The sequence below is a fragment of the Podarcis muralis genome, chromosome 5, assembly GCF_964188315.1.
Source record: "Podarcis muralis chromosome 5, rPodMur119.hap1.1, whole genome shotgun sequence".
Classification (NCBI taxonomy): domain Eukaryota; kingdom Metazoa; phylum Chordata; class Lepidosauria; order Squamata; family Lacertidae; genus Podarcis; species Podarcis muralis.
This window is the reverse complement of record NC_135659.1, coordinates 25,562,238-25,588,168: the sequence shown is the minus strand read 5'-3', so window position 1 is coordinate 25,588,168 and position 25,931 is coordinate 25,562,238. Positions and strand designations below refer to the sequence as shown.

The window sequence follows — 25,931 nt, the reverse complement described above, 5'->3', positions numbered from 1 at the left end:
AAGGGGCTGGGGGGAGGAAGGGGGCGAGGGGGAGCAGCCGCCGCCGCTCCTGAGGAGATTCTGAGGCGGTGGCGGGCGACGCGTGGCGGAAGAGGAGGGGTCCCGCCAGCCCCGCGTTTCTCTCTCTCTCTCCCTCACGGAAACCTTCCCCTCAGCTTCTGCCGCTTTTTCTCTTCTTTCCCTCTTCCTTTTTTTTTTTTAAAAAAATGAAAAATCTTTCCTTTCTCTCTTTTCCAGCCCCCCTCCCCTCTTCATGGAATTTCACTGCACTCGGGCGCCGCGGCGCGCAGGCGCACTGCTCGCTCCTCTTTCCGCGCAGGCGCCTTCTCTCGCTCTTTCGCCTCCTTTTCTTTCTCTCTCGATGGTCTGCCTACAAAGGAGCGAGGGAGGCGCCCGCCATGTTTGGATTTGCATCCAGCAGGAGATGCCGCCGCCGCCCCGCCTCTCGCCGCCCGACTCGCCCGCCTCCCTCCCACGGCACACCAGGCAACGTCTCGCGGCACACTAGTGTGCCGCGGAACACCGGTTGGGAAACACTGTTCTACACACTGTTTTAACTGCAGCGAATTTTCCCCAGGAATACTGTGAACTGCAGTTCTGTGAGGCTACTGAGCCTTCTCTGTTCAAGATCCTTAGTCTTCAGTATGCAGAATTATAATGCAATTATGATGCTATTAGTCAGATGTAATAGCATCCCTTAGGTAGAAAAAGTGCCACAACTACTGCAGTTGAGACATTAATTGTCTCAGGATATTAAATTGTGTCACAACATACACACTATATTCAAAATAGGCAGCAAAACAATATACTGAGCTAGTTTACAAATTTCAGACAGGTAATCTGGAGGCTTAGTCTTAGAAGGAAAAGAATTTATCCTGTGCTGAAAGTAAAAAATCTGTGAATTCTTTTGATCTCTCTCATGTGAAAAACAGATCCAACAATACTTCTTTGGTTTCTTCCTATCTCATGGTGGGAAGAAAAGGAGAACAGGGAAGACCAAGGATCCGTCCAGGTATAAGAAGTACTGGAAGTTATTTCAATTGGCTGTAACAAAAGGAGTAGAGTGGAAATCATTGAAAACTGGTTCACACCAGCAATTCTTCGTGCACTATTAACTGTTCAGATCTAGTCACAAAACATTATTCTGAGGAGAAAAGGTTTAGTGAACCCTGGAAATTGGATTTGATTTATGCCAGAAAATCTGCCTTTTCACTGCTTGAGATTTTCTATGGAAGAAAGCCACAGCCTTTTACCAAACGGTTTCTAAGGAAACATCTTATAGCAGAGCATCTAAAAACAATTTGGTTGTTAATGAGAAATAGTTCTCACAACGGTGGGAAAGTGCTGAGTGAAAGAAAAGGCTTCAAGATTTTGGCACTTTCTCCATAAAGACATTTAAATAAAAGTGTGCTGTGCTGTAGCACAGCTTATGAAATTTCCTGCATAGAAGGGACTTTAATCACCTGGCTTTCAGTGCTCTGTGCTCTGGTTTCACATCCTCTCCTCTTTACTGCAGGTAAACACTTTAAAGTGAGCTGCAGAAATACCTTTTAAATTTTTATTTAAAGCAAGTTAGACACTTAGAAATTTGTCATTCCATTGATATATAATTTTATGGTATTACTAAAAAAAAAAAAGTGGTGTTATGAGCCATCAAACCTCGGAAATACACTTTCCCCAAAAGGTTTCTACAATTTTGGCCACTAGTGTATTATGCAGCACGCTCTGAATCTTTACTCTGTTACTGGAGTGAGTGCTGTCTGTCAGGTTCAGTCTGGTCTTCACCCAAGAGCCTCCTGTTGTGTGAATGGCTGTCTCTTGGGGCTAGCCTCCCTCTTTCCATCCTATTGGTTTTCTCTGCCCAGGCTATAAATGTTTCTAGGACTTTGTCTAGGAGAGCCAGTGTGGTGTAGTGGTTAAGAGCGGTAGTCTCGTAATCTGGTGAACCGGGTTCGCTTCCCCGCTCCTCCACATGCAGCTGCTGGGTGACCTTGGGCCAGTCACACTTCTCTGAAGTCTCTCAGCCCCACTCACCTCACAGAGTGTTTGTTGTGGGGGAGGAAGGGAAAGGAGAATGTTAGCCGCTTTGAGACTCCTTCAGGTAGTGATAAAGCGGGATATCAAATCCAAACTCTTCTTCTTCTTCTTCTGTCCTGGGGTTGACCTTCCCATATTATATTTGTGTGGACCTGCTTACTAGCATCTGCATAGAGGACCTTTTTTAGCCCAAGGTCCCATTCTGGCCCAACTTCCAGGGACCACAATGGCACTGGTGAGCAGGGCAAACAGAGCAACTCCTGTCCTCCATGCAAGCAAGCAAGAAGCACAACTTCAAGCACTCATTCTAGCTGGGCATAAAGGAGACTGCAAAGCAGAGCCAGTAAGCCATGGGGAGAGTCTGAAGGGCCAGACAGAGAGGGCTCAAAGGCTGTGTTTGGCCCCTGAGGCTAAGGTTCCCCATTCACAGCTTAGGCCATCAAGTGGGATCTGCCTCGTTCTCCATCTGAATCCTGCTTGGATTTGAACTGAGCCCTCTGCCTGCTCAGCTGTCTAGTGATGCTACTCTCAGAAATACTTTTAATACACGGGACCATGGTTCCTGCTGTGTGTAGCCATAGGGCACCCCTGTAGCTGTCACTCATAAACCTTTCCTTAGACTTGCTGTGGTGGGACGCTGAGAAACCACTTGGGGAACTGAAAGAGAAGGAAGGGTAGATTAACTGATCAGATGTCCTATATCAGAGACATGTAGAAGGGTGTACTAGCCTCTGAAGCAATAATTTCGTTGTGGAAGATGCATTCCGAAGTAATTTTGGTGCCAAAAATAAAACAGAGCACCCTACTTCCAAGTATGTAATTATGCATTAACCATAGCTAAGGTATTATCTTCCTCCTAAATGCTAATGTTTACGGCTTCTTTATGTATGCCCCGTGTCCCCCCTTCCCCTTAGTCTTTCAGTTTTTCTCATTCTGTTATTATTTCTGCTTTTTAACAGTCTCGGGTGCCAAATGAAAAATTCAAAAGTAAAAGGCGTGTTGGAAATGAAACGACCGACATTCTATCAGGATTGATTGATTAGTGGGATGCCTCTATGAATGTTTAAGGCAAATATTTTGAGAACTAGTTGTACATATACAAAGTTGTATATATTTTGAGAACTAGTTGTACATATACAAAGTTTTTGGGAAGGCTGAAGCTCAGGGGTAGAGCATCTGCTTTGTTCAGTCCCCAGCATCTTCAGGTAGGGCTGGGAAGGACACCTTGTCTGAAACCCTGGATGGCCACTGCCTGTGAGTGTAGACCATTGATGGCCAAACTTGCCCCCCCCCAGCTGTTTTTGGACTACAACTCCCATCATCCCTAGCTAACAGGACCAGTGGTCAGGGATGATGGGAATTGTAGTCCCAAAAAGAGCTGGAGGGCCAAGTTTGGCCATCACTGGTGTAGACAGTATCTAAGGTAGATGGACCAACAATCTGAATTTGTAAAAGACAAGTTGCTTGTGTTCCTATATGAGCTTGTCTTCTTGGAAGTTGACATAATGTATTAGCGAGACCCTTCTGGTGTAATTAATTTCTAAATATCAGAACTCACACACGGTCACTATTTCCTAAAAGAATTAACTTTAGTGCATTGGTTTGCTGTAAGGATAGTCTGTACAAGGATTTAAAGAAAGAGAAGCATGCTGAACGTTTCATGGTCGCTTGTGTTTTTTTCAAGCTGTGTTACTGAAACATGATTGTACAGATGTAATTGTACTTTAATTGTTTTTTATCAAAAAAATAACATGAAGTTGCCTGATTCTTTTATGCAAGACTTGCTTTGGAAATGATACATATCTTAAGCAAAACAGTGGAACTGAAAGGCCTATCCAGGTTTAGTTAAAACATTCCCACGATGTAGTCCAAATGTTGAGTAACTCCATAGAAATGAAAGACTGGATGTCAAAATAAATTAGTATGCGTATGCTATTGTGGATCAGCTTTCCACTTTATGGCCACATCCTTCAAGGACTCTTCTCAGTTTTAACTAGAGCTAAAGAGACAAGATGGTTTTACTCAAGGTTAATGAGTTCTGTATAACTACCTATAGGTTTCCTTAGCACACATCCTGTTTTTATGGGAACAACATTTCAGAGGATATAGATAAAGGTTGTAAATATTTGGGGTGTCATTCCAAATTGTACTGTAGGAAGCTCAACAGTTAAAAACTTCTAAGCCTTTTTGTCAGGAAATTAATTCAGAGGGCTAAAAAACAGAAATAGGATATTCTCAGCAGAGGCAGAATACATGAATAAAAGATAAACATAACTCTGAAAAACTTAAGAGCAGTCCCTTTGTTTATATAATGTGATGATGATAATATTGTATAACTGCCAAAGAGTCAATAACATAAAACGTTGTTACTTATCATCTCTGGATTTTAGTAGTCCTCCTCAGAGTTCACCCATTCAAATTAAAGGACATCACTAATTTAGCACACTTTAGCAATTTGGTCTATTCTGGGTTTGTCTTAGCTGGATACCACTTTATAGCTTTTGTTCAATGTTCAGAGCGTTGTGCAGTCTTCTTGGGGTATCCATCCAGAACTATACATGGAACAGAAAGTGTGCAGCAAGATTAGGGAGGAAAGGTGATTGTTCCAGATGTAGCTGCTTTCACAATTTACCATAGTTATATTAAGTTTTAAAACCATCTGCTTGAAAGGAAAGGGAGATCAAGAATGATATTGTGATTCCTTAGTACATTTGCAAATTAGTAAGAATTATAGCACAATCCTGTACATGTCTATTTAGAACACTGAGTTCAGTTGGGCTTACTCCTTGGTAAGTGCATACAGTACAGGATTTCAACTTTAAATCATAAAAATAGCTGTTCATGAGGCAAAGAAAAGCCAGAGACATTCAATGCCATTGGGTAGAAATGTATTTTGTAGACTGATGACACAGATTTGCTAGCCTCTGCCTTAGAAATATGGTCTTCATCTATGTCTCAAATTTTGGGTGGACATTTTTGGATAAGCATCTTGGACCCTGGTCCAGGTCTGAAAGGTCAAATTCTTGTGGATTCCAGTAATACCTTGTACCGAACCTCTGTGGGAAGAAGAAAGAGACTATTACTCTCAGGCAAGCTAGTTTGATAACGGGGTGGGTGGGAGCATTGTTTATTTACATTTTGCTCTGTTGTTGTTATAATTATATATTAACATTTAATAAAAATCATAGCTGTTTGCTCATAGAAATCACTTTAAAAGCTGTGAGAAGGAAAAGACTCCAGAATTAAAGCTTTTCTCCTCTTGCATTAATCAGGCGTGGTTGAAAAGGCTGGAAACCTGGCAGCCTACAGGCAGAATTCAATCCTCAGAAGGCTGTCAGCTGGTCCCTGCGGTGGTGTTCAGGATTCAAATGGCCATCCTCCCCCCCGCCCCCAATACTGCCATTGCTGCAGCTTTTCAATTAAGGTTTGGTGGCAATTATGTAATTTTCCAGTCTGTGTCTGCAGGCTGGTATATTAATTGTTAATTTGGAAGGGAGGTGAGGAGGAACTATCTGCCATCTGCAATATTTAATTTTTGGCTAGGTGATCCTCAGGGTCCCTTCCAGCTCTACAAATCTACGATTTGTTCATTTGTTTTATGATTTGTATGGATTTCACCAGAAGTGAAGCTGCTCCTGAAGGTTTTCAGAAAGAGGCAGGTTCATTTGTTTGTTTGTTTGCCTGTTTCATGAAATTTTGCTGCAGCTGCCTGCAGATGTGGCTGTCTGTAAATATGATATCTGGAGTTACTAGCCATTTCCTTCAAGCATACTTAACACACCCAAAGAGCACTGTTAACCAAGGATCCAGGTTCTTTTGCATACAGGAGTAGGCTTTTGTAGAAGATCTGTGTGCCCTAAATTTTCTTACTGGACTCTATTATGCACGAAAGGGGTCTGAGCCCATTTGCAAGACCTCTGAATGAACTCCATTCATTTGGTGTGCTTGGAAGTGGCTATTCAGACGCAAAGAGACACAATAGCTACAACCTAATTTCCTTGGCACCGACACCAGCTTATTAAAAGGGAAGAGTTTGTTATGAAAAAAAAAGTGTAGTAGCTTTTCTATGGTAGTTATATAATTCAACATTCCATTAATATCTCCATGGTGTAATTATATAAGCACATTCATTTCCTTACATGTCTGTAGTGTGTTGGTTCTGGATACTTCCTAACTTCCTTGGTAACATTTAAATACAGTTGTAGCATGTATCATTATATAGAAATACAATTTGTGCATTTTAATATGGAACACATCCTGTTAATGTTGAATTTACCATTTTCCTGGCAATCATTCTTAAGTTGTCATTGCAAGTAGTCATGATTAATAATGATATGAAGGCACACTTGGCTAGATTGTTCAGAATGAAATAAAATAAATTACCAAAATGTAAGGCTATTTAATATTTAATTGTAATATTTAATTGCTTAGAATGTATCATATTGATTGCCACTTCAGCACTTGAACGAGGGCTATGACCGTAGTGTTGGAATTCCAGGAAGACGTGTTAGAATAAATAGTGTAAGGGTAGAAAAATGGTAAGCAATTAAATCTAAGGACCATGTTATTAGGAAGCAACACTATCCCAAGGAGGTCTCGGGCTAGCAAGGTCTCTCCTGCTAACTCCAGTGTTGAGGGTAGTTTTGTGTGCACAATGAATTCAAAGTGTATGTGTGTGTTGCGGGTGGGACCAGTTGTGAAGTTGCTCCATCCATCTCTATGGGGGAAGTTCCAAAGTCTGGGAGCAGCCACCAAGAAGACCCTGTTCTCTGAGGGTGGCGGGACTAAGAGAAGGGCCTTCCCCGCAGATCTAAAAAATCAGGCCAGTTTCCCTAAGGGGATATGGTTTTTCAGATAGCTTGGACCTAAGCTGTTTAGGGCTTTATAGGTCATAACCACCACTTTAAATAGTGTCCGGAAACGTACCAGTAGCCAGGGAGCTATTGTAGCAAGAGAGTTGCATGCTCCCTTGCATTTGTATATCTGTACATTTGTTTTAAGACGTTTAGGAAAGTTTTTAATATTTAATGCTGTATTGTTTTTAACACTCGATTGGGAGCCGCCCAGAGTGGCTGGGGAAACTCAGCCAGATGCGCGGGATATAAATAATAAATTATTATTATTATTAGACACTGGTTAAAGGGAAGAAAACAAGTTTTTAAAAAGACATGTTAGTAAACTACCTAGTTGAGATATCTCATTTGCCCTCGCTGCAGTATTTTTTCAGCCTGCGGGAGGAGAGGGGAGATGACTTAATGAAAACTACAGATGACTAAAAGCATTGTTAATTCAGAGAAGGGTCAGGAAGCTATACAGAGTGAACTAAACAATCTCAGGAACTGGGGCAGTAGAACAAAATGTACTAAGGTTATGAGAACAAAATTAACCCACGTGACCATCTCTCTGGGCTCGTTCAAATGGCAGAAAATTTCTACATGATGGTGTATGTGGAAAATGATCATGGGGAGAATGATGTTTGAACTGGGCAGGGTACATGGTGAGCGACCAGCCATAGGCTCGATTGTAGCTGCTGCCGGGAAGAATGGAAGAGCCTTCGCCGTATGTGGTATTTTTCTATCACATTCAAGGGTGCAAGATTGCATGGAGAAATTCAGAAGCGCATGCGCAAATCTTAGCATGTACTAAAAGACTGCAAGAAGATCAAACCTATCCAGTCTGAAGGAAATCAGCCCTGAGTGCTCACTGGAAGCACAGATCGTGAAGCTGAGGCTCCAATACTTTGGCCACCTCATGAGAAGAAAAGACTCCCTGGAAAAGACCCTGATGCTGGGAAAGATGGAGGGCACAAGGAGAAGGGGACGACAGAGGACGAGATGCTTGGAGAGTGTTCTCGAAGCTACGAACATGAGGCAGTGGAAGACAGGAGTGCCTGGCGTGCTCTGGTCCATGGGGTCACAAAGAGCCGGACGCAACTTAACAACAACAAAAATATATATAAGGCCCCACAGAACTAGCATATCAAATGGGTGAGCTTGGAAACTTAGTGTAGAGCTGACCGAAGGCTGAGAGTTGAGTGGGCTCTTCCTCGAGTTGTTGTGCTGGTAGGCAGATGGGCGGTAGGCAGGAAAAAACAGATATCCAGAAATTATGAGATAAACGCAGGCCCTGCTGTACCCACAAGGGTACATGTTCTTTATCTTGCAGTCCACCTGCTAATTGCTCTTCCGGCTAAACCATTTCCTCTCCTGTTGACTTGCGTACTGTCAATATGCTTGCATATGTCACCTTGCCACCATGCATCTAGGCTGCCAGGAACGTCATTCCCAATTCAGAACCCTTAAAATCACTTGCATTCTTGGGTTTGCAAACAATTTTTTCCTGTTCTTAAGAACCAGAGCATTGTATGTGTTTTGCAACGCTTTATGTTTTAAAAATACAAGTTTCTAGCTCTTATGATTGCAAAAGAGAGGTTCAAAATGTCACAATGGCTTTCAGTTCCTTTTGTTTTTCCTTCCTTTGTTGACAGTTCTCAGCTGTTTGAAAACATGAATAATGAAAAAAAGCATAAGTTTTGCAGAACTAACAAAATGGACGCACATCTGTGCAACAGAACTTGGATTTTTGGTAGGCGGAAGAAAACCTTAAAAACAGCACATGAGTTGAATTGGATACTTGCTACTATAATTTCATTTGCACTGTTGTTGGAAATGAATTGACCGTGGCTCCTAGCCTGCCTGTGTGCTTGCCCGCTCCACTTTAGAGGCATGGGGTATGTGTAGTTTTTTTGGGTAAAAAAGGTGTAACCCTACCCTCACTAGTTTTCTCTGTGCACTATAGATAGATTCTTTGAATGAAACCATGCCTTCCCGCAACTTGCTCACACTTCTAAACTTTCTATGTTTGTATTGTTGTGGAAAACCAGACACTTTCAGTCTTTCTCATATTGGAGTGGTTCATAAAGGTACCCCTGCCCGTACAGGCCAGTCTTGACAGACTCTAGGGTTGTGCGCCCATCTCACTCAAGAGGCCGGGGGCCAGCGCTGTCCGGAGACACTTCCGGGTCACGTGGCCAGCGTGACAAAGCTGCATCTGGCGAGCCAGAGCCGCACACGGAAACGCCGTTTACCTTCCTGCTAGTAAGCGGTCCCTATTTATCTACTTGCACCCGGGGGTGCTTTCGAACTGCTAGGTTGGCAGGCGCTGGGACCGAACAACGGGAGCACACCCCGCCGCAGGGATTCGAACCGCAACCTTTCGATCAGCAAGCCGTAGGCGCTGAGGCTTTTACCCACAGCGCCACCCGCGTCCCGGAGTGGTTCATACAGGCATGTTATTCATCAGGTGGTGATTTGTTTGTGTACATGGATTGTCCACAGACCTAAAACTATAGATGAAACTGTCATGTCCGTCAGTGTCACCGCATTGGAATCTGTTGAAACACTCAGCTGCCAATCATCAACAGATGAGCAATTCAAATGAATTTTGCCCAGTGCATATCACAATTGCAGCATAGTTTGCCACAGAGAAAGCAAACCGCATGTTTCCTTCCTGCGTGGAAAGCAAAGGCCAGCAGAAGCCATTGGGGATGGGTTGAGTTTATCTGTCAGATCAGTCAAACTCAAAACTCTGTTGGATCCCTTTCAAACAAACGTCTCACATGGAAAGGCACATCACGGGGTATGCCTTCTTAGCAGAAGGTGAGTTTTCAATGTAGGATGCAAAGAAAGTCATACATCAATACTACTAGATTTCATCTAGTAATGAGGCACCTTAGGCCTGTTTTGACTGACAACATTCCACACTGCAAGCACAATCCATGTAAAATAAATTATTTCACACTTCCCAATGAATCCTGGAAACCACAGACAGGAAGCTAGAAAACTTTCATAGAGAATCGTCAATTCCCTTGCAAAATTTGCAGGATGTGAAGTGTGAAGTAGCTTAACAGCGGTGGTGACAGGTGTGCCCCAAAAAATGAAATATAGGATTTTATCCCTGGGTATCAATTTTTAACTTAATCTGTTTTCATTTTATTTTCATTTCACTTGTTATATGTTGCATCCCAGCGATGTGGGTTTTTCCAGATTTTTTTGTGTTGGAAAAAATTCTGAAATTGAGGTGATTGGCATGGGGGGGGGGGGAATCAGTGGCACCAGAAAATCTTATACGAGTGATCTGGTTTTTCATGCTTACTTTTACTTGCATTTAGTAAACAAAGCTAAAAACTCTCAAACTGCCAGGCTTTCCTAACAGTTATTTGCAGTTGGCCTCCTTTCATCGTTGCTGATGGACATATGCAATGGAAGATTTTCAGTGGGAAAAGAAAACACTGAAAAAATTTCCACCCCACGTCACTGTTGCAGTCCTATTTGAAATAGGAAAAACGTATACATAAAATAATGGAAATTTTGCCTTTTGTGTTTTCAAGGAACATCCCATTATGGTGGCTACTCCCATGATGCTGTGGTGTATGCGCTTCAGAAATGTGGCATTCGTCATATTGACACGGCAAAGAGATATGGCTGTGAATCGCTCCTGCAGAAGGCCATCAAGGAGAGTGGTGTAAAACGGGAGGATCTATGGATAACTACCAAGCTCTGGCATACAGACTATGGCTACGAGAACGCTAAACAAGCCTGCTTAGAGTCCTGCAAGAGACTTGGTGTTGATTATCTAGGTATGGCATTTCTCCCCCTAATTCTCTTTGCAGTATCCTGTTAGGAAATCTGGATTAATATTTAACACGTGCATTGCTTGCCCAGCTGGTGTCCTTGCAGCAAAATGCCTTTACCAAACCTCTTACATTAAACTTAGGCTTTTCATCATGGAGATGTTTCTTAGTCATGGCAAAGAGCTTAGGAGTGGGCTGTGGGATCATGCGCTGGTTCTTCACAGCCTCTCAAAGCTAATTCTTCATGTGTCCCTTAACTGTAAATATGGTAGAGAAGCATTAGTGATAGGCAGTGCTATTTTTCTAGGAAAAGAGGTGCTGAAACTCACTGTAAGCGCCTTCCTTGTTCTCTTAAAATGGCAATGGTGCCCACCTGAGAGGTGCCAGAACGGTGTTCCAGTGAGTTCCAGCTGAAAAAAGCCCTGGTGATAGATAAGACTAACCTGATTCCCACCATAACCAGCTCTTGAAGACAGCTAAGTGGGGAACTTAGAAGAGCCAGAGTGGTGTAGTGGTTAAGAGCGGTGGACTTGTAATCTGGTGAACTGGGTTCGCTTCCCTGCTCCTCCACATGCAGCTGCTGGGTGACCTTGGGCTAGTCACACTTCTCTGAAGTCTCTCAGCCCCACTCACCTCACAGAGTGTTTGTTTGGGGGGGGGGGAAGGAGAGTGTTAGCCACTTTGAGACTCCTTAGGGTAGTGATAAAGCGGGATATCAAATCCAAACTCTTCTTAACCATTGTTGACATCAATGGTTGAGGCAGAAGGGAAGAATTCAGTCTGGGGGAATGTGTGTTCTGTGTCCAGTAGCAAACCACTTTACCATGGTTAACATATTGCCCCGGTTACATCAGCACTGGCTCCTAGTAAGAAAACTGGCAGTGTGTCATGACCCAGAATCCCGACACTTGTGTTTGTCTGCAATGCTGTTGCAATAGCTCTGCAGAACGATAAGTTCACAATGACACAGCATCTCCTCTTGTTACTTCCTTAAATTTTGTTGCTGCTCTTTGAACACTTGCATTATGTTTGGGGGATTTCTTGAAAGATGCCTCATCATCTTTGGATCTGCTGCTTCAGAAATATTTCCATGCAAAAATATATCTCCCCCACCCCCCGATGGCAGTAGTTGTCCTTGAGCCAGCTGCCCAATAGAACCTTAAGGAGCATGTGCCTTGATACCTGGTTTAAAACAGAGGCAGCCAATGTGATGTGGCTTGACTACAACTCCCAGTGCCCCTGACTATTGGCCATACTGGCTGGAGCTGATGGGAGATGTAGTCTAGCAACATTTGGAAGGCAGGTCTAAAGGCTTTCTGCTTGCACTTTCCCAGTTAAGGATGAGCTGGTTTCCTCCCATCACCATTGCTTCAGGAGAAGTTACGGGTGGCCACTTAACTTGTTCATGAGTGTTTCAAAGTACAGTGTTCTTAATTACTCTGTCCAACAATTGTGACCTACCTGCCACAGTAAAACTGTGTTTTCTGGTGGTTTGCAGTTCACATAGCCATGTCCTCCATAGAGGTTTTTATACTACATAAACTTTCCTTCTGTGGGACTTGGTGCTGTTGCATCCCATGGCAGTTCAGAGTTGTCTCAAAATAATTTGCCTTGCCAATCTGCCATCTTGGGCAACACAAGAGGCAAAAGCTACTGAGAAATTCTCCCCAAGTCTCATTAGGGTGAATAGGAGCTGCATAAATAGATGTTTATCCTCACTCGCTGTGCAATATGAACTGTGACTTATGCACCCCAATGGCTTTGTAGATAGTGAGGGGGTGCCCCCTGCCCTTAGCTTGGATGCATGAGTGAGGTGCATTAAAGCATTGCTGCATTCAAGCAAGCTCAAATAAGGTGCATGACAAGTATTGAGGCACAGGGTGCCTTTAAAAAACAGCTTCCCTTCCACTCATAGTGTAGCCCTCTTCAAGCTGGGTTGCATTTTTTAATGGGACTTGCAACTCACCTTGCTTCTTCCCTTCCTGCTAGATCCCTTCCACTCCTATTCTTATCTTGGGAAATGGAGGAGAAGTAGTTGGCAGCAGAGGACTTGAGAATGGATTAGGAGTGCCTCTGCAGGGACTCTCCTTGGCAGCACATGTCACACGGTGCGCCTGATTTCTGACTACAAACCACATGATCCCTGGCAGCCAAGGAGAGACTTCCAAGGCGGAGGACTTTCAGGGGCAATTGGAGCAGGTGGGGGTATCTGCGGAAATTGGATTAAAAACAAACAAACACCAAATCTCCAATCATTTGAACTGTAAGATCTCAAGAATGCATTTGCTTACCTGTTAATTATCATAATGCACAATCTACCAAGGGATAATTCCCTGAGCTAAAACGAGTGTCCACTTTAGCAAATGGGCAGCCTCCAGTTGTACACTTGTGCAGAAACTTTATGATCTCGGTGGGTTTGGAACAGGGATCGTTTCCAAATTTTTGGTACAAAATGCACTAAGATGTCGCCTGTCTTAACATTGAGCTGCTGTGACACCTGGGCCCATGCTGACTTGTGCAGGTTTTCTCATTTCCTGATTTTGCATTAGAGTTTTTCTAAAGAACTGTGGGTGTATGCTCATTGTGCAAAAGCCATCTGCAGGTTTTGAGTACAACTCATGACAAATTACAGTGTTTTGTATTTAGCTGTGGAACAGGGCTTGAAGAGATACATTCCACTCATTACATTGTGTGTGTGTGGACTAAGATTTTCACTCTTTCCATATAAGAGTTATGTTCCAATGGTGAACATCCTTACTGAATCAATATGAAATTGCAGAAATAGAAAATCTCTGGCTTTGGCTTTAGAGGCTGTATACCATGGGATTTGTTTGGACTGTTCATTGCAGATAACTCTACATCACTCTGACTATGGTCAGTGCTTTGCTGAATGTATAATCTGTTTTATTCTCTCCCATGGGTGTTTTGACTCACTTTCTGGTCTTTGTTAGCAGCTTCCCTTTTACTCTGTTGGGAATTCGGATGGAATTGCAAATATTAGTTCCACTCACAAGCATGCTGGTGACTGCTAACGATGCAAAGTCAGCCTTGCATTTTGAATGGAACTTTTTCTTCTAAGCTTTGACGACTCCCGGGAAACGCACAACAACAGAAAATTAATGAGATGGCCATTGACTTGCAATAGCAGAATTGGCTGTATATCAAAATACTGTATACATTGAGATGTGTTAGGTTATTTTGTGTTTTTGGCATTTGGTTCTGATTTGCCACCATGTAACATTAATTTGATTGCCTGTAGTGAGCAGAAGATGCGTGTCTGAAGAATGTTGGCTTCCTTCTCACTTTTTGGTGCATAGCTGTTGTGTTGGGCTAAAAGCTACAGTACTTGCACAGTGAAATAGCATTTTTATTCTGCTGCATATAATACTGAGTCCAGGAAACACTTGAATCTTAAAGCTTAGTTTCAAATATATATATATATATATATATATATATATATATATATATATATATATATAAAAACCACCCTGAATGCTGGGGTTGAAAACATGTAGATATGATCCTTCTAACGCTTGATTTCAGTAGGAGAGTTAAACATAATTCCCACTGGGATCAGTGGGACTTGCAGTTCAATCCAACGTGTATTTACTTGGAAATAAGATCCACTGAGTTCAGTGGATCATATTGCCACATATTCATAAGTATTGCAGAGTCGAAAATTGCTTAACTTTGGATAGAATCATGGTTTCCTTTTAAGGATTTTGGTTGGTTTGTATATTTATTTACTGTATTTTTATCCTGCTTTTCAGACAATTATTGCTCCGCAAAGGATAACCCACCTTTCAGGCTTTCAAAAGTGGCTTGCTGTTGAAATAATACCTAAAAGGCAGCATTAAGAAGAACAAACAGAACAACATAGTGAACCCCAAAGGGCAACAAAATCAGCATATTAACCTGCAGCAGGACTCTTTTCAAAGCCTGTTCATAGCATAAAGCAGAATTGAAATTATTATTTTGGTCAGTGTTGCTAGAGCCAATTCTCAGTTGACTTCCTGTACTTGGGTGTGCATCCCTTAGCTGTCTCTTAGCTACTGTCAAGTCTGAACAGTGGCTGCGTGCATTTTTTTATGTGCTCCCCTTTTATTTTAACAGTGGGATCACTTATATTTGAATTATTTCTAAAGAGGAGCGCAGACACAGATATCCACACCACTCATGCTTGATGGAATGTATGCATATGTTATAATTGCTAGACATATGAGAGGGCAAAAAGTCAAGAGAAGTGGCCCCTCCTTTTTTTTTAAAGACGAAAAAATATATATTTCTAATGCTGTTTGCTGAGGTTGCACATTAAGCCACTCCAAATGATGACTAAGCATTTGCTCACACTACTGCAGTGTCAGCAGCAGAACAGGATTCCATTCACTCCTCAGCTCAGTCCATCCATTTGTGCATGTGTCTTATTGCTATTAAAAGCATGATGGAACTCCTCCACCAGCTCTCATGTGACTAAGTGGCTGTTTTTCCTATCTGGTGGTAAAGGGGACATTATGAACTTTGACCATAAGAAACAATGCACTGAAAATCTCGTTGTCATCTCATTTGGGCCTCTGTGGTCATGTGGGTAGAGGACTAGATTTGGACCTTGAGTTCACTTGTAAATTGGGTAGGTGGCTTTGGTCAGCCCTCAGACCTTCACCAGTAAAAAGAGAAAAATAATAATGATTTGCTCATAGCTGTTAGGGTGAGCAAGGTGTAAGACTTGTTAAACACTCTCCTGTTTGTTAATTTGAAAAGCCAGTTCCCGACATTCCGTAACACGCTCCTGAAGTTTCGCCATGCATTAACGTGACCAAGAAATAAATCCCACGATGGGGATTTTATTTATTAATTATTTCAACAGTTTGTATACTGCTTAATCACATTCGTCTCCAAGCAGTGTGCAGAGTACCCAATACAATAAGATTAAAATGTGTTAAAGCTGGGTTCATGCTGCAAAACGACTACAAAACTTTGGCACCAGTTGGGAGGTTATCTTCAGTTTTGGGATTCATAGTTAATGAAGCACCCAAGAAGATTCCTGATTTGTTTTTTCCCCTGCCAGGTATTTCAAGAAGATGGGGAGAGAGGGGTTTATAAGCATGTAATATGTTCACCTTGGGACATCCAAAGTTGTCTCGCTTTGTTGTATAAATACTGCACAAATTATGACAATCTCTGGTGTGCCGGTGCCTGAAAGGACTTCTAAGGAACCCAACAAACTTGATGCTTAAGATACTCTCTGTTCTGCTGAGGTGAAGAGCCTCTTTGTACAGTAATTGAGCATGTGATTTTTACTGCCAGTATACTTCCCCTCACTTGTATATATTCACCCTGCAAAATGCAACTTGAATGTATGCACTGAAAGAACCAATGACGACCAAGATGCAGCTTGCATGCGGAATCATGGAGGCGCTGATTCGAGGAAGGATGAAAGCCCCACATATTGGAACAGGCCAGAGGTCTTGCAGTTCTCAGGGCTGCTAAGTCATTCTGCTTGGGATGTTGCAGTTTCTCAAGCTCAGCACAAAACTGCTTTTGTATACTGCTTTTTGTCTGCGGAGTGGCTGTGTCTATGAGCATCTAGGAAACTGGGCTTACCTGCATATTAAGGGTGCTTCACTGGAACTTTTGCACTGAAATTGCATTAAAACTAGCAGAGGTTGCACCATTCGGTGTTTTGTACTAGTGGTTCACAGGTGGAGACAGCAACTTCCCAATTCAGCAGCTGATTTACTTTTTCATTGGGAGCTTTATGGTTCTTTAAAACAAGTTTGGTGTGATTTGTTCATGAAAAGCAACATTGGATTTTCTTTCTTTTTTCTTTTTAGATCTTTACTTGGTGCATTGGCCTGACACACACATCCCCGGTAAAAGCAATCGAGAAGTCAGAGCAGAGACCTGGCGAGCCATGGAAGAGTTGTATGAGAAAGGTGGGGTGACTTTGATAGTCGCTGCTGATTTTTTTCATAGTTGCAAAAATGCAGAGAGTGTTTCTGTTGGGATATCACGACACATAGAGGGACGTTTTCACCATCTTTTCCACTCGGGTTATATCTTAGGGCAATCTGATGCATAGCTGTCAATGTTTCCCTTTTTTTAAGGGAAATTCCCTTATTCCGAATAGGATTCCTCACAAGAAAAGGGAAAAGTTGACAGCTATGGTCTGATGTCATTCATACCAGGCCTCGGAAGTGTCACAGAACAGTGCTCCACTCTGGAGTTTTGTTACCCTTTCCCTGCAATGCTTTTAAACATCTAAACATTTAGCAATTCAGATGAACTTTGCTCCTTTCTTGGCCCAGTGAAGAAGAGGCCTAAAGACGGTCTTTTCAGAGTAGGCCTCTATAAGACGGGGATGGTGGGAAAAAGAAGCAGCATCGCTGTCCAGAGCTCTCTGGAAATGTCCAGTGGGGAGAAGGAGTGGGAAGAGATTGGGGATCAGAGGTGTCTGACGTGGGACAGGCCCAACACAGAGGGAAGTCGTGAGCAGGACCCATTGAAGGACTCTGACCCTGGAGTGGGACACAGCAGATTGGGAGGTGGTGACCTAGACCTGAGGGGAAGGACCAAGTGGGTTATCAAGAGAACAGCCCACCTCAGTGTCATTGGATACCCCAAGTCTAGAGCCATAAATAAATCATGACACAGTGTAATATGTCATTTGTTGTTGTTCATCTGAGGTTGTACAGTGGTACCTCGGGTTACATACGCTTCAGGTTACACACTCTGCTAACCCAGAAATAGTGCTTCAGGTTAAGAACTTTGCTTCAGGATAAGAACAGAAATCGTGCTCCGGCTGCGCGGCGGCGGCAGCAGGAGGCCCCATTAGCTAAAGTGGTGCTTCAGGTTAAGAATGGACCTCCGGAACGTATTAAGTTCTTAACCCGAGGTACCACTGTATTTACCTAATTTTAAGACCTGCCAAGGAACAGAGGGTTGTTATTATGTCTTCATATGTAAAAACACAGAATTCAAAGAGGGTGTGCTTTCTTTTTCCCATGACTGTAGTTGGGGACGGGAGGGACAACCTCAAGAAACGTTTTCCGAAACACCAGAGTCTTGTCGTTGTTTTCAAATGGAATTGAATGCCAAAAAAAGGCAAGGCCGCTGAACTGAAGTAGCTATGTGTCATGGCATCAAACCCAAGTACTCTTGCTACAGTGGGTTTGTGGGTCTGGTTGCAGATTCTCAAAGCCTTACCAATACTGTTCAAAACTGATACTAATTGGGACCAAGGAGCGCTTGTGGTGATGGTGGGGATATTATTGGTGTAACAATTTTCTGTTGGTGGTTTGGGGCAAGGGTTTTAGTTGACTGCCTGAACGAGGAATTGAAACTTGATTCTCTCTCTCTCTCTCTCTCTCTCTCTCTCTCTCCCCCCCCCCCCAAGGTTAATTAACTTAGAAAGCATCTCTTTGGGAGATTTTTGAACTGAATCTCTCCCCCCCCCCCAACTCGTGCCCTTCTTCTCTACTGTTTCCTTCATCATGTGCATTAATTTAACTTGGCTGTTTATCTGCACCTAGGCCGAGCGAAACGTCAGGAATTAAAACTGTATGTTAGGCACATCCTCGATTTATCACCCCTGCATGAAACTTCATTACAGAACCTATGGATGCCAAACACAATTTCCACCCTAAGCGACATTATTTAAATTAACGTCACGTAAATCTCATTCCAATTAAAGTAGCCTTTCTGTCCTGAGTCTTCTGTTATCTGGTCCATCGGCTCCTGCATCCCACAAATCACTCCTTTTCTGCCTCAAGCAATGCAGAAATTTTGAACCTCTGGCCATGTGTTTCTGAAGTGATATGCAAATGTTAATAAATTTGGAGGTTTATAGGCAGTACCCCATGAGGGAAGAAATGATTAAATAATTTGCTTGCATGGTTAACCACTAAAGTTTCAGTTGACACTCAGATAATGCTTAATCACCCCTTTTGACTTATGGTCCTGGCCTGGGCTTTAGAAGCAGTTTTTTTAAAACAGCATTGTTCCTTCTAATTGTTCACTTATTTTCCTCATCTGAGTGCTTGTGTAGCACTATGACCAAGCTTACATTCTAAACTTACTTACACCGGAGTAAGTCCTCTTTGACTTACAGTAGAACAACTTAGGTGTACAGATGCACAGGATTGTGCTGTAAGAAGATAAGCTGGGAAGAACTTATTTCAAGTCTTGCACCAGCTGTAGACTCACTTGGTGAGCCATACTGTCCAAACAACCAACCACCTCATGCAGGCCCAGTTATATCCGTATTTTATTCAGTACCTCAAACAAGGATTCAAACCTTTTTCACTGACCCTTTGAAAGCATACTGTAGAAGTGTGAACAATTGGCAAAATTAAAACACGTGGAGTTATTAAAAAGAACACTGGAAGATGAGGCATTTGATCAGGAGACTGAGTGAAAGCAATGAAATGCATTTATTAAATCTGCTTGTTCCCGCTTTCTAGGTTTTTTATTTTATTTTTAAAAAAGACAGTAATAATCAACCACTATGGTTTATTACACAGTTGTTCTAGGAGTTTATTTTGATTGTCACAAAAACTGTGTTCTAAGCGTACATTGTTTTATTTAAAGGGTTTTCCATTTGTTTATGCTTGAAAAGAATGGGGCATTCCAAGAACAGAATGAGAATGTGACTTAAGAGCCATAAAAGTTAATGGGAATGTTCTCTATAAAAGCTGCAATTCAAGCTATTTATAAACGTCTCCCCTCGCGCCTGCCTGCTTGAGAAATTAAGGAAGATGGTCTTTGATAGCCTATGAAGTTTTGGGATTAGTAATTTAAGCAATAGTTTAACCTTGGCGTGTAACAGCAGTGGCAGGAAGGAGGCAAACAGGGGGAGGGACTTTAACCTCCCTCCACTCTGGTGTCCTTATAGCTAAGGAGCCTTTCTTGGACCATCAAGTCTGGTGAGTGGCCCAGACATGAACTTCCCTGCCTGCCCCTCAACCTCAAAAAGGTACCATTGGTGCCTTTTTGAGTACAGTGGAACCTCAGGTTGTGAACATGATCCGTGCAGAAGGCACGTTCGCAACCTGCAGCGTTTGCAACCCACAGCGCTGCGCATGCGCGTGGCACACTTTAGTGTTTCTGTGCATGTGCGAGTGCCGAAACCTAGAAGTAACCCATTCCATTACTTCCGGGTTCAGCGCGGTCTGTAACCCAGAAAAGCGCAACTCGCAGCGTTCGCAACCCGAGGTATGACTGTACTCTCAGTGTTGGGATACAAACCCACAGCCGCTGTTGGAGCTGCTCGCTGTTGATGAGTTGTTGCAGAGAGAAAAACAGCAGGAATATAATCCAAAGGTTGCCCTATGGACGTGGCTACTGGGTTCTATTACAGTGGTGCCTCGCAAGATGAAATTAATCCATTTTGCGAGTCTCTTCGTCTTGCGGTTTTTTCGTCTTGCGAAGCACGGCTATTAGCGGCTTAGCGGCTATTAACGGCTTAGCGGCTTTAAGAAAAAGGAAATAAACTCGCAAGAACTTGCAAGAATACTCACTGTATTGCGAAGCAAGCCCATAGGGAAATTCGTCTTGTGGAACGACTCAAAAAACGGAAAACCGTTTCGTCTAGCGAGTTTTTCGTCTTGCGAGGCATTCGTCTTGCGGGGCACCACTGTAATAGGTTTTGTGGATTCTGACTATTTAAACAGGCCTGCAAATTTGCTGGAAGATGGGGCTGTAAATACCCACAATAAACAGCAACAACTTGTGCTTTAATTTCTTGGCTGCTGTTGGGCGAGGGTGGTTTGGTATGGAAAGAGTTTCCTTGAGATGCAGGCTTGTGAGATAGGCCAGTTTACTTTGAGTTGTCATGTGTCCCCATTGTGGACGGGGCTGGGGTGGGGCAAGGTTTCATTTGATGGATGTCGCATTTCCTCTCCTGGGTGAGGAGGGCAAGGGACTGGCAGGGGAGGCTGCAGATGCTCGTAAAACATTTGATTTGAGCAGCCCAACTTATTTTGGAATTGAGCAATGGATGCTCGCTCATTCCTGTGAGGGAGCAGGGGGGTTTTTTTTGCCACAGGGCTAACTTTTGAATTTCTGTCGCTTTTTTTTTTTTTTAAGTAACAGTACAATAGAGATTCATGTAGGTCAGAGCTTCCTCCTGTGGTTGGAGGTGGTTTATGAGTGATATCTGCTGCACCACACCCCGTTTGATCAGATAAGGGATGCTGTATGATGGTATCTCTTCAAGAAAACAAACTCAAGTCTCACGCGGCATTCATTTAAACAGTAATGATTTGCAAAGCAGCTTTAAAGAAGCATGACATGAAGCTACACATTTTTGTAAGCAAAGATGCGGGTAATTAATTAAAAGATTTCTGCACAACTTCAGTGTGAATTGTCCAATTGGCATCAATTGGCACCTTTGACAATAATGGATTTTTTATTTATTAAAAAATATATTTTTTATTTTTTAAAAAAACAAGTTCTCTATACGATAGACATCTCATTTCCTTCAACTGATTGCTTGTATAATCTCACCCTTTCTACAGGAGTTATGCCGCTGCCTAATGTGAAATATCTCATAGTGTATACATTACAATACACTACACTACACTACACTCATCGTAGTAAACCTAGGAAAAAGTTCACTTTGCACTCTTGATTCTCCCTTTGCAGGCAAAATTCAACACTTTCTCACTTTGGTGACTTTTTCTGTTGCCATGCAGAACCCCTCTTTCTGCTGGAAGTTTCCTTACGCAGTCCCACAAATTGAAATCCTGTGACAAGTTTGAATTGCATGACTTCTTGTGTGACATGAATGTTTACAGTTGCATACAATGCAGAAATTCGCCCAGTGTATACACACACACACACACACACACACACACACACACACACACAATCCCCATCTCGGGAAAGGCTACACCTGTTGAATGTCTGCCTATTATTCATTTTGATACAGAGCCTGTGCCAGGAGAAAAGTGATGACTCAAAAGTTCAAAGTTTGTTTCTGCAGCATGTTTTGCTTTGGCCTGCGATGAAGGAGGCATCATCGCCTAAGGAAATTGTTAAGAGCTAGTAAAAGTTCTAAAAAGTGTTTTGATGTCTGAACTTGGTACAGTTAAGGCTTGAAAGCCTTGATAAAAACACCCATGTCAGTGTTCGAGAGAGATAAGGCAAGCTATTGTAATCAAACAAAGCTCGGGTGCTGAGACCATTTATTTACAGATCTTTGCTGGTAAGAGATCAGCTTGTCCATCTTACTCTGAAGGTCCCCTCCTCCTTTTTCTTTTTAATCTTCACATGGAGTTTGTTTTGAAGCTTTTTCTGGCAAGAAAATGCAGTGTGGCAGCGTTCAAAGTCTTCAGCCTCATTTCCTGCAGGGCTGACCCAAGGAGGTGGGTGAGGTCAGGCAATTTGGTAGACTCCCAAACTCATCCCAGTGGAGCTGCCTTTCCCACTTGTCGTGGAACACCCTGGAAATTTGGGTGCAGTCTGGGAGAAATTGTGATTTGCACACTCCCACCTCTTCCAAGAGGCCTGCTGAGCGTGTCATGACTGAGAAACCCCCAAATTAGTTAGGTAACAAATCTGATTTCTTGAAATGGCTTGTGGCCAGCAGGGGGAACATCATGGGAGGTCTGTTTCCAGATGTACTGCCCCTTGCGATTGGAAGCCTTGCAAGTTGCTCCAGGAAATGGACCATGAGCAACATCAGGGGAGGGGAGCTCTTGGGACCAAGGTGAAACCATAAATTATTTTTAGTTTTTTGTTACTGGATGCTGGGTGTTGTTTGTGTTGTTTATAATAATAATAAATTTTATTTATATCCCGCCCTCCCCACCCGAAGTCGGGCTCAGAGCGGCTAACAACAGTAAAATGATAAAACATTCTAAAATAATTTCATTATAAATCTTGTTATTCATTATGTAATTATGTATTCATTATGTAATGAAACATTTCATTATGTAATCTTGTTATACTTACAGTTCTGAAATGTTTCTTTGTATGTTATAATATTTGCTACTGTGATTTGCTATGTCATTAGTAAATTCTTTTTGCAGTTGGTTTTCAGATGTATTGTTGTAAGCCGCTTTGAACATTTGGGGGGGGTGTAGAAAAGCAACATAAAAAAGAATGAATGAATGAATGTCCACTAGCTTGGGGTTAACCTCCGCCGCCCCTTTGGATTTTTTTGAACATGAGCAAAATACAGTGGACACTCGGGTTGCAAACATGATCCGTGCGGGATGCACGTTCGCAACCCGCAACATCTGCAACCCACAGCGGCACATCTGTGCATGTTTGGATTGCAATTCGGCGTGTCTGCGTATGCGCAAAGCGCGATTTAGTGCTGCGCATGCGTGACTGCCAAAACCCGGAAGCAGCCCATTCCGGTACTTCCAGGTTTTGCGGTCCACAACCCGAAAAAACGCAACCTGAAGCATCTGTAACCCAAGGTATGACTCTATATGCATGTTGGATCTAGCTCCACATATTTTTTGAAGTTTTCCACCTTTGTCTAAATGGGCTACCTTGGAAGGTGGTGGAGTCTCCGTCATTGGAGCTTTTTAGGCAGAGGCTGGGTGGCCATCTGTCATGGATGCATTGCAGGGCGTTGGACCAGATGCCCTGCGGGGTCCTTTCCAACTCTACAATGCTGAGTTCATGAGCCCTAGAACTGTCAGCAAGCTTCATGGCTCAGTGGGGATTTGAAAGATAGGCCCAAGCTTCAATTGATTATTTTTAATACCATTCCCCCATCTCAGACAACTATGACGTTGGCTCGAGAGCGTCTTTAACATAAGTCTGTCAGTCACTAGAGTTTCCAGATTGCAGCCAAAATGTTGCAGCCTGCCTGCAACTGCATACCTGATACAGCCTGTCCTTCTCTCCCTGGTCCCCTTCCCTATCTTCTTTTTCTGGCCCTCTGGAGCAAGCAGGACTCTCATTCTGCCCTGCAGCGGGTCAGAGTGGGTGACGGGATGGGGAAAAGAGCAAGGTGGAAGAATCCATGTCTGCATCTCTTTCATGCCCGTGAGGCAATTTGAACAATCAGAAGAGCAATTGAGAGCATGCCCCAGCAGCCCAATCCGTCACAGGAATTTGCTTGAAACTGTTTTTAATATTGTGCATCTAAATTGCTATAATGTGACCTGGGACCCTATTGTGATGGGTGGGTATTATTATTAGTATTTAGTAAAGCTTGTCATAAAAGTTGCCAAAGGCTATTCTCTAAAAGGCTGTTTTGAGATGTGAAACACAGCAGCACGTGTATGTTTCAACTTCCTCTTTGACAGAAAAGGAAGCTGATTTGATATTTTGAAAAACAGATTGAGTAAACGGCCCTCAAATGATGGGATGACTGCATTTATATACCTCCTTCCTGCCATGGTACCTATGGCCATACAGTTTTTACAACAAATGGTCCAAAATATAGACCAACAGAGTTCTCTCAGCTAGCAGTTGTGTCTGGAACTGATGGTATGTGCTCTCTGGCCTAGGCTTCCTCACTTCTGATTTTCTTCAGGCCACACAGGTATATTTTAGGCTGCCCCAACAGTTCTCAGAGGCATTTAATGGTATGCGCTCCCTGGCTTGCATTTCCTCACCGGCCCTGTTACTGCTTTGCTGAAACCAAGTCCACCCGAAAGTAAAAAGGTAAAGGGACCCCTGACCATTAGGTCCAGTCGTGGCCGACTCTGAGGCTGTGGCGCTCATCTCGCTTTATTGGCCGAGGGAGCCGGCGTACAGCTTCCGAGTCACGTGGCCAGCATGACTAAGCCGCTTCTGGCGAATCAGAGCAGTGCACGGAAACGCTGTTTACCTTCCCGCCGGAGTGGTACCTATTTATCTACTTGCACTTTTACATGCTTTCAAACTGCTAGGTTGGCAGGAGCAGGGACCAAACAACAGGAGCTCACCCCGTCAAAAGTACATAAGCCACTGAATGTTACAGAATGCTGGTGTGCTGATAATCCATCAATAATATTGTTATACACGTGGTGACCATTTTGCACATTTCCTGGCCCACTCATGTGTTGGCAGAGCACGCAAAAGCCCGGCCCCGTTCTGCCCTGCCCCCATTCCGTCCCCCTGTTATGCCCCTGTTCTGCCCACTTCCGGCTCCGAAAGGACTCGGGTGTTGGCGGTCACACATCAATTGGATGTGCGCAGAATGGTCACTGCCTGCACTCTCCTCGCTTTCCTGGTTGCTTCCAGACGTAGTAGCAATGGAAACGTGCTGTGTCTTCAATATTACTTTAGTTACAAGTATAACATAAATGGACACAGAGACATAGCTGCAAGTTGCAGAACCGCTAACCCATATCAAATCCACGGGGAGAAATCTTGCAGTCTCTTGCCACCAGCCTGCCCATTGTACTAACAGCAACGCTGCAGTTTCTCACACACAATTCTTAAGCGTTCAACTTAAAAAAAAAGTTTTTATTTATACTCGCCAGGCTTATAGATTTCACTAGTTTTACAATCATTTTCACATTTCAAAGTTTGACTTCCTCCCCCCCCCCCGCGGTTCCTTAAATTAATTTTTTAAAATACCTCCTGCATATGCAAATTCATTTAATCTGCTCATTTAATTATCTACTTTAAATATATACTCTTATGAAACTGCAGGTTGTTAAGTAATCCTGCCAACATTTTTATCTGTTTGCAATTTGTCTGTAAATATTCAATAAATCATTTCCATTCTTTTATGAAAAGTTTGTTATCTTGATTTCTCAATTCTTCTGGTAAGTTTTGCACATTTCTGCATATTTCATAAGTTTTTGTATCTGTTCTTCCTTTGCTGGGTCTTCTGCTTCTTTCCATTTTGGGGCGAGTAACCTTCTTACCGCTGTAGTCGCATAAAAATGAATAAACCAGAAACCTTTCATTTGGGAATTATAGAGACAGAACTACCTGAATTGTATAGAAATTTAAGCGCTCATCTTGTGCCCATCCCTGCCAGTTTAGGGGGCCATCCACAGCCATCAGAAGAACATTAGCATTATTTTGTCAAATCACCGACTTCAGGCACTTTCAAACAAAACCATTGTGATAAATCCATGAACGGCAACCTCATAACAAAGCACAATCCGTCTCTGTTAATAGAGTGATCCTGCAGGGATATTTTTGAAGTCCTGAATAAATCACTCCATAGGTGGTCTGAAGTTGTATATTCAATACTTGACTTGCACGTATATTGATGTAACTCCAATTTCATAGTTGGAAAACTCTGCAGGAAGCCAGTCATATTTGGAAAGAGGCTCCTTAATTGCCCCCCTTTCCCCAAGAA

General features: G+C 42.9%; 1 protein-coding gene across 2 annotated transcripts in view; it reads left to right on the top strand.

Moving 5' to 3' along the window:
• The window catches only part of LOC114598699 (glyoxal reductase-like), a 68,627-nt gene that overhangs the window by 10,026 nt on the left and 32,670 nt on the right, over positions 1 to 25,931 (top strand). For both annotated transcript variants that reach the window (XM_028732657.2, XM_028732658.2), the window contains exons 2-3: positions 10,427 to 10,675; positions 16,501 to 16,602. In XM_028732657.2, coding sequence (XP_028588490.2) covers positions 10,427 to 10,675; positions 16,501 to 16,602 — 351 coding nt within the window. The remainder of the gene's footprint in view (positions 1 to 10,426; positions 10,676 to 16,500; positions 16,603 to 25,931) is intronic.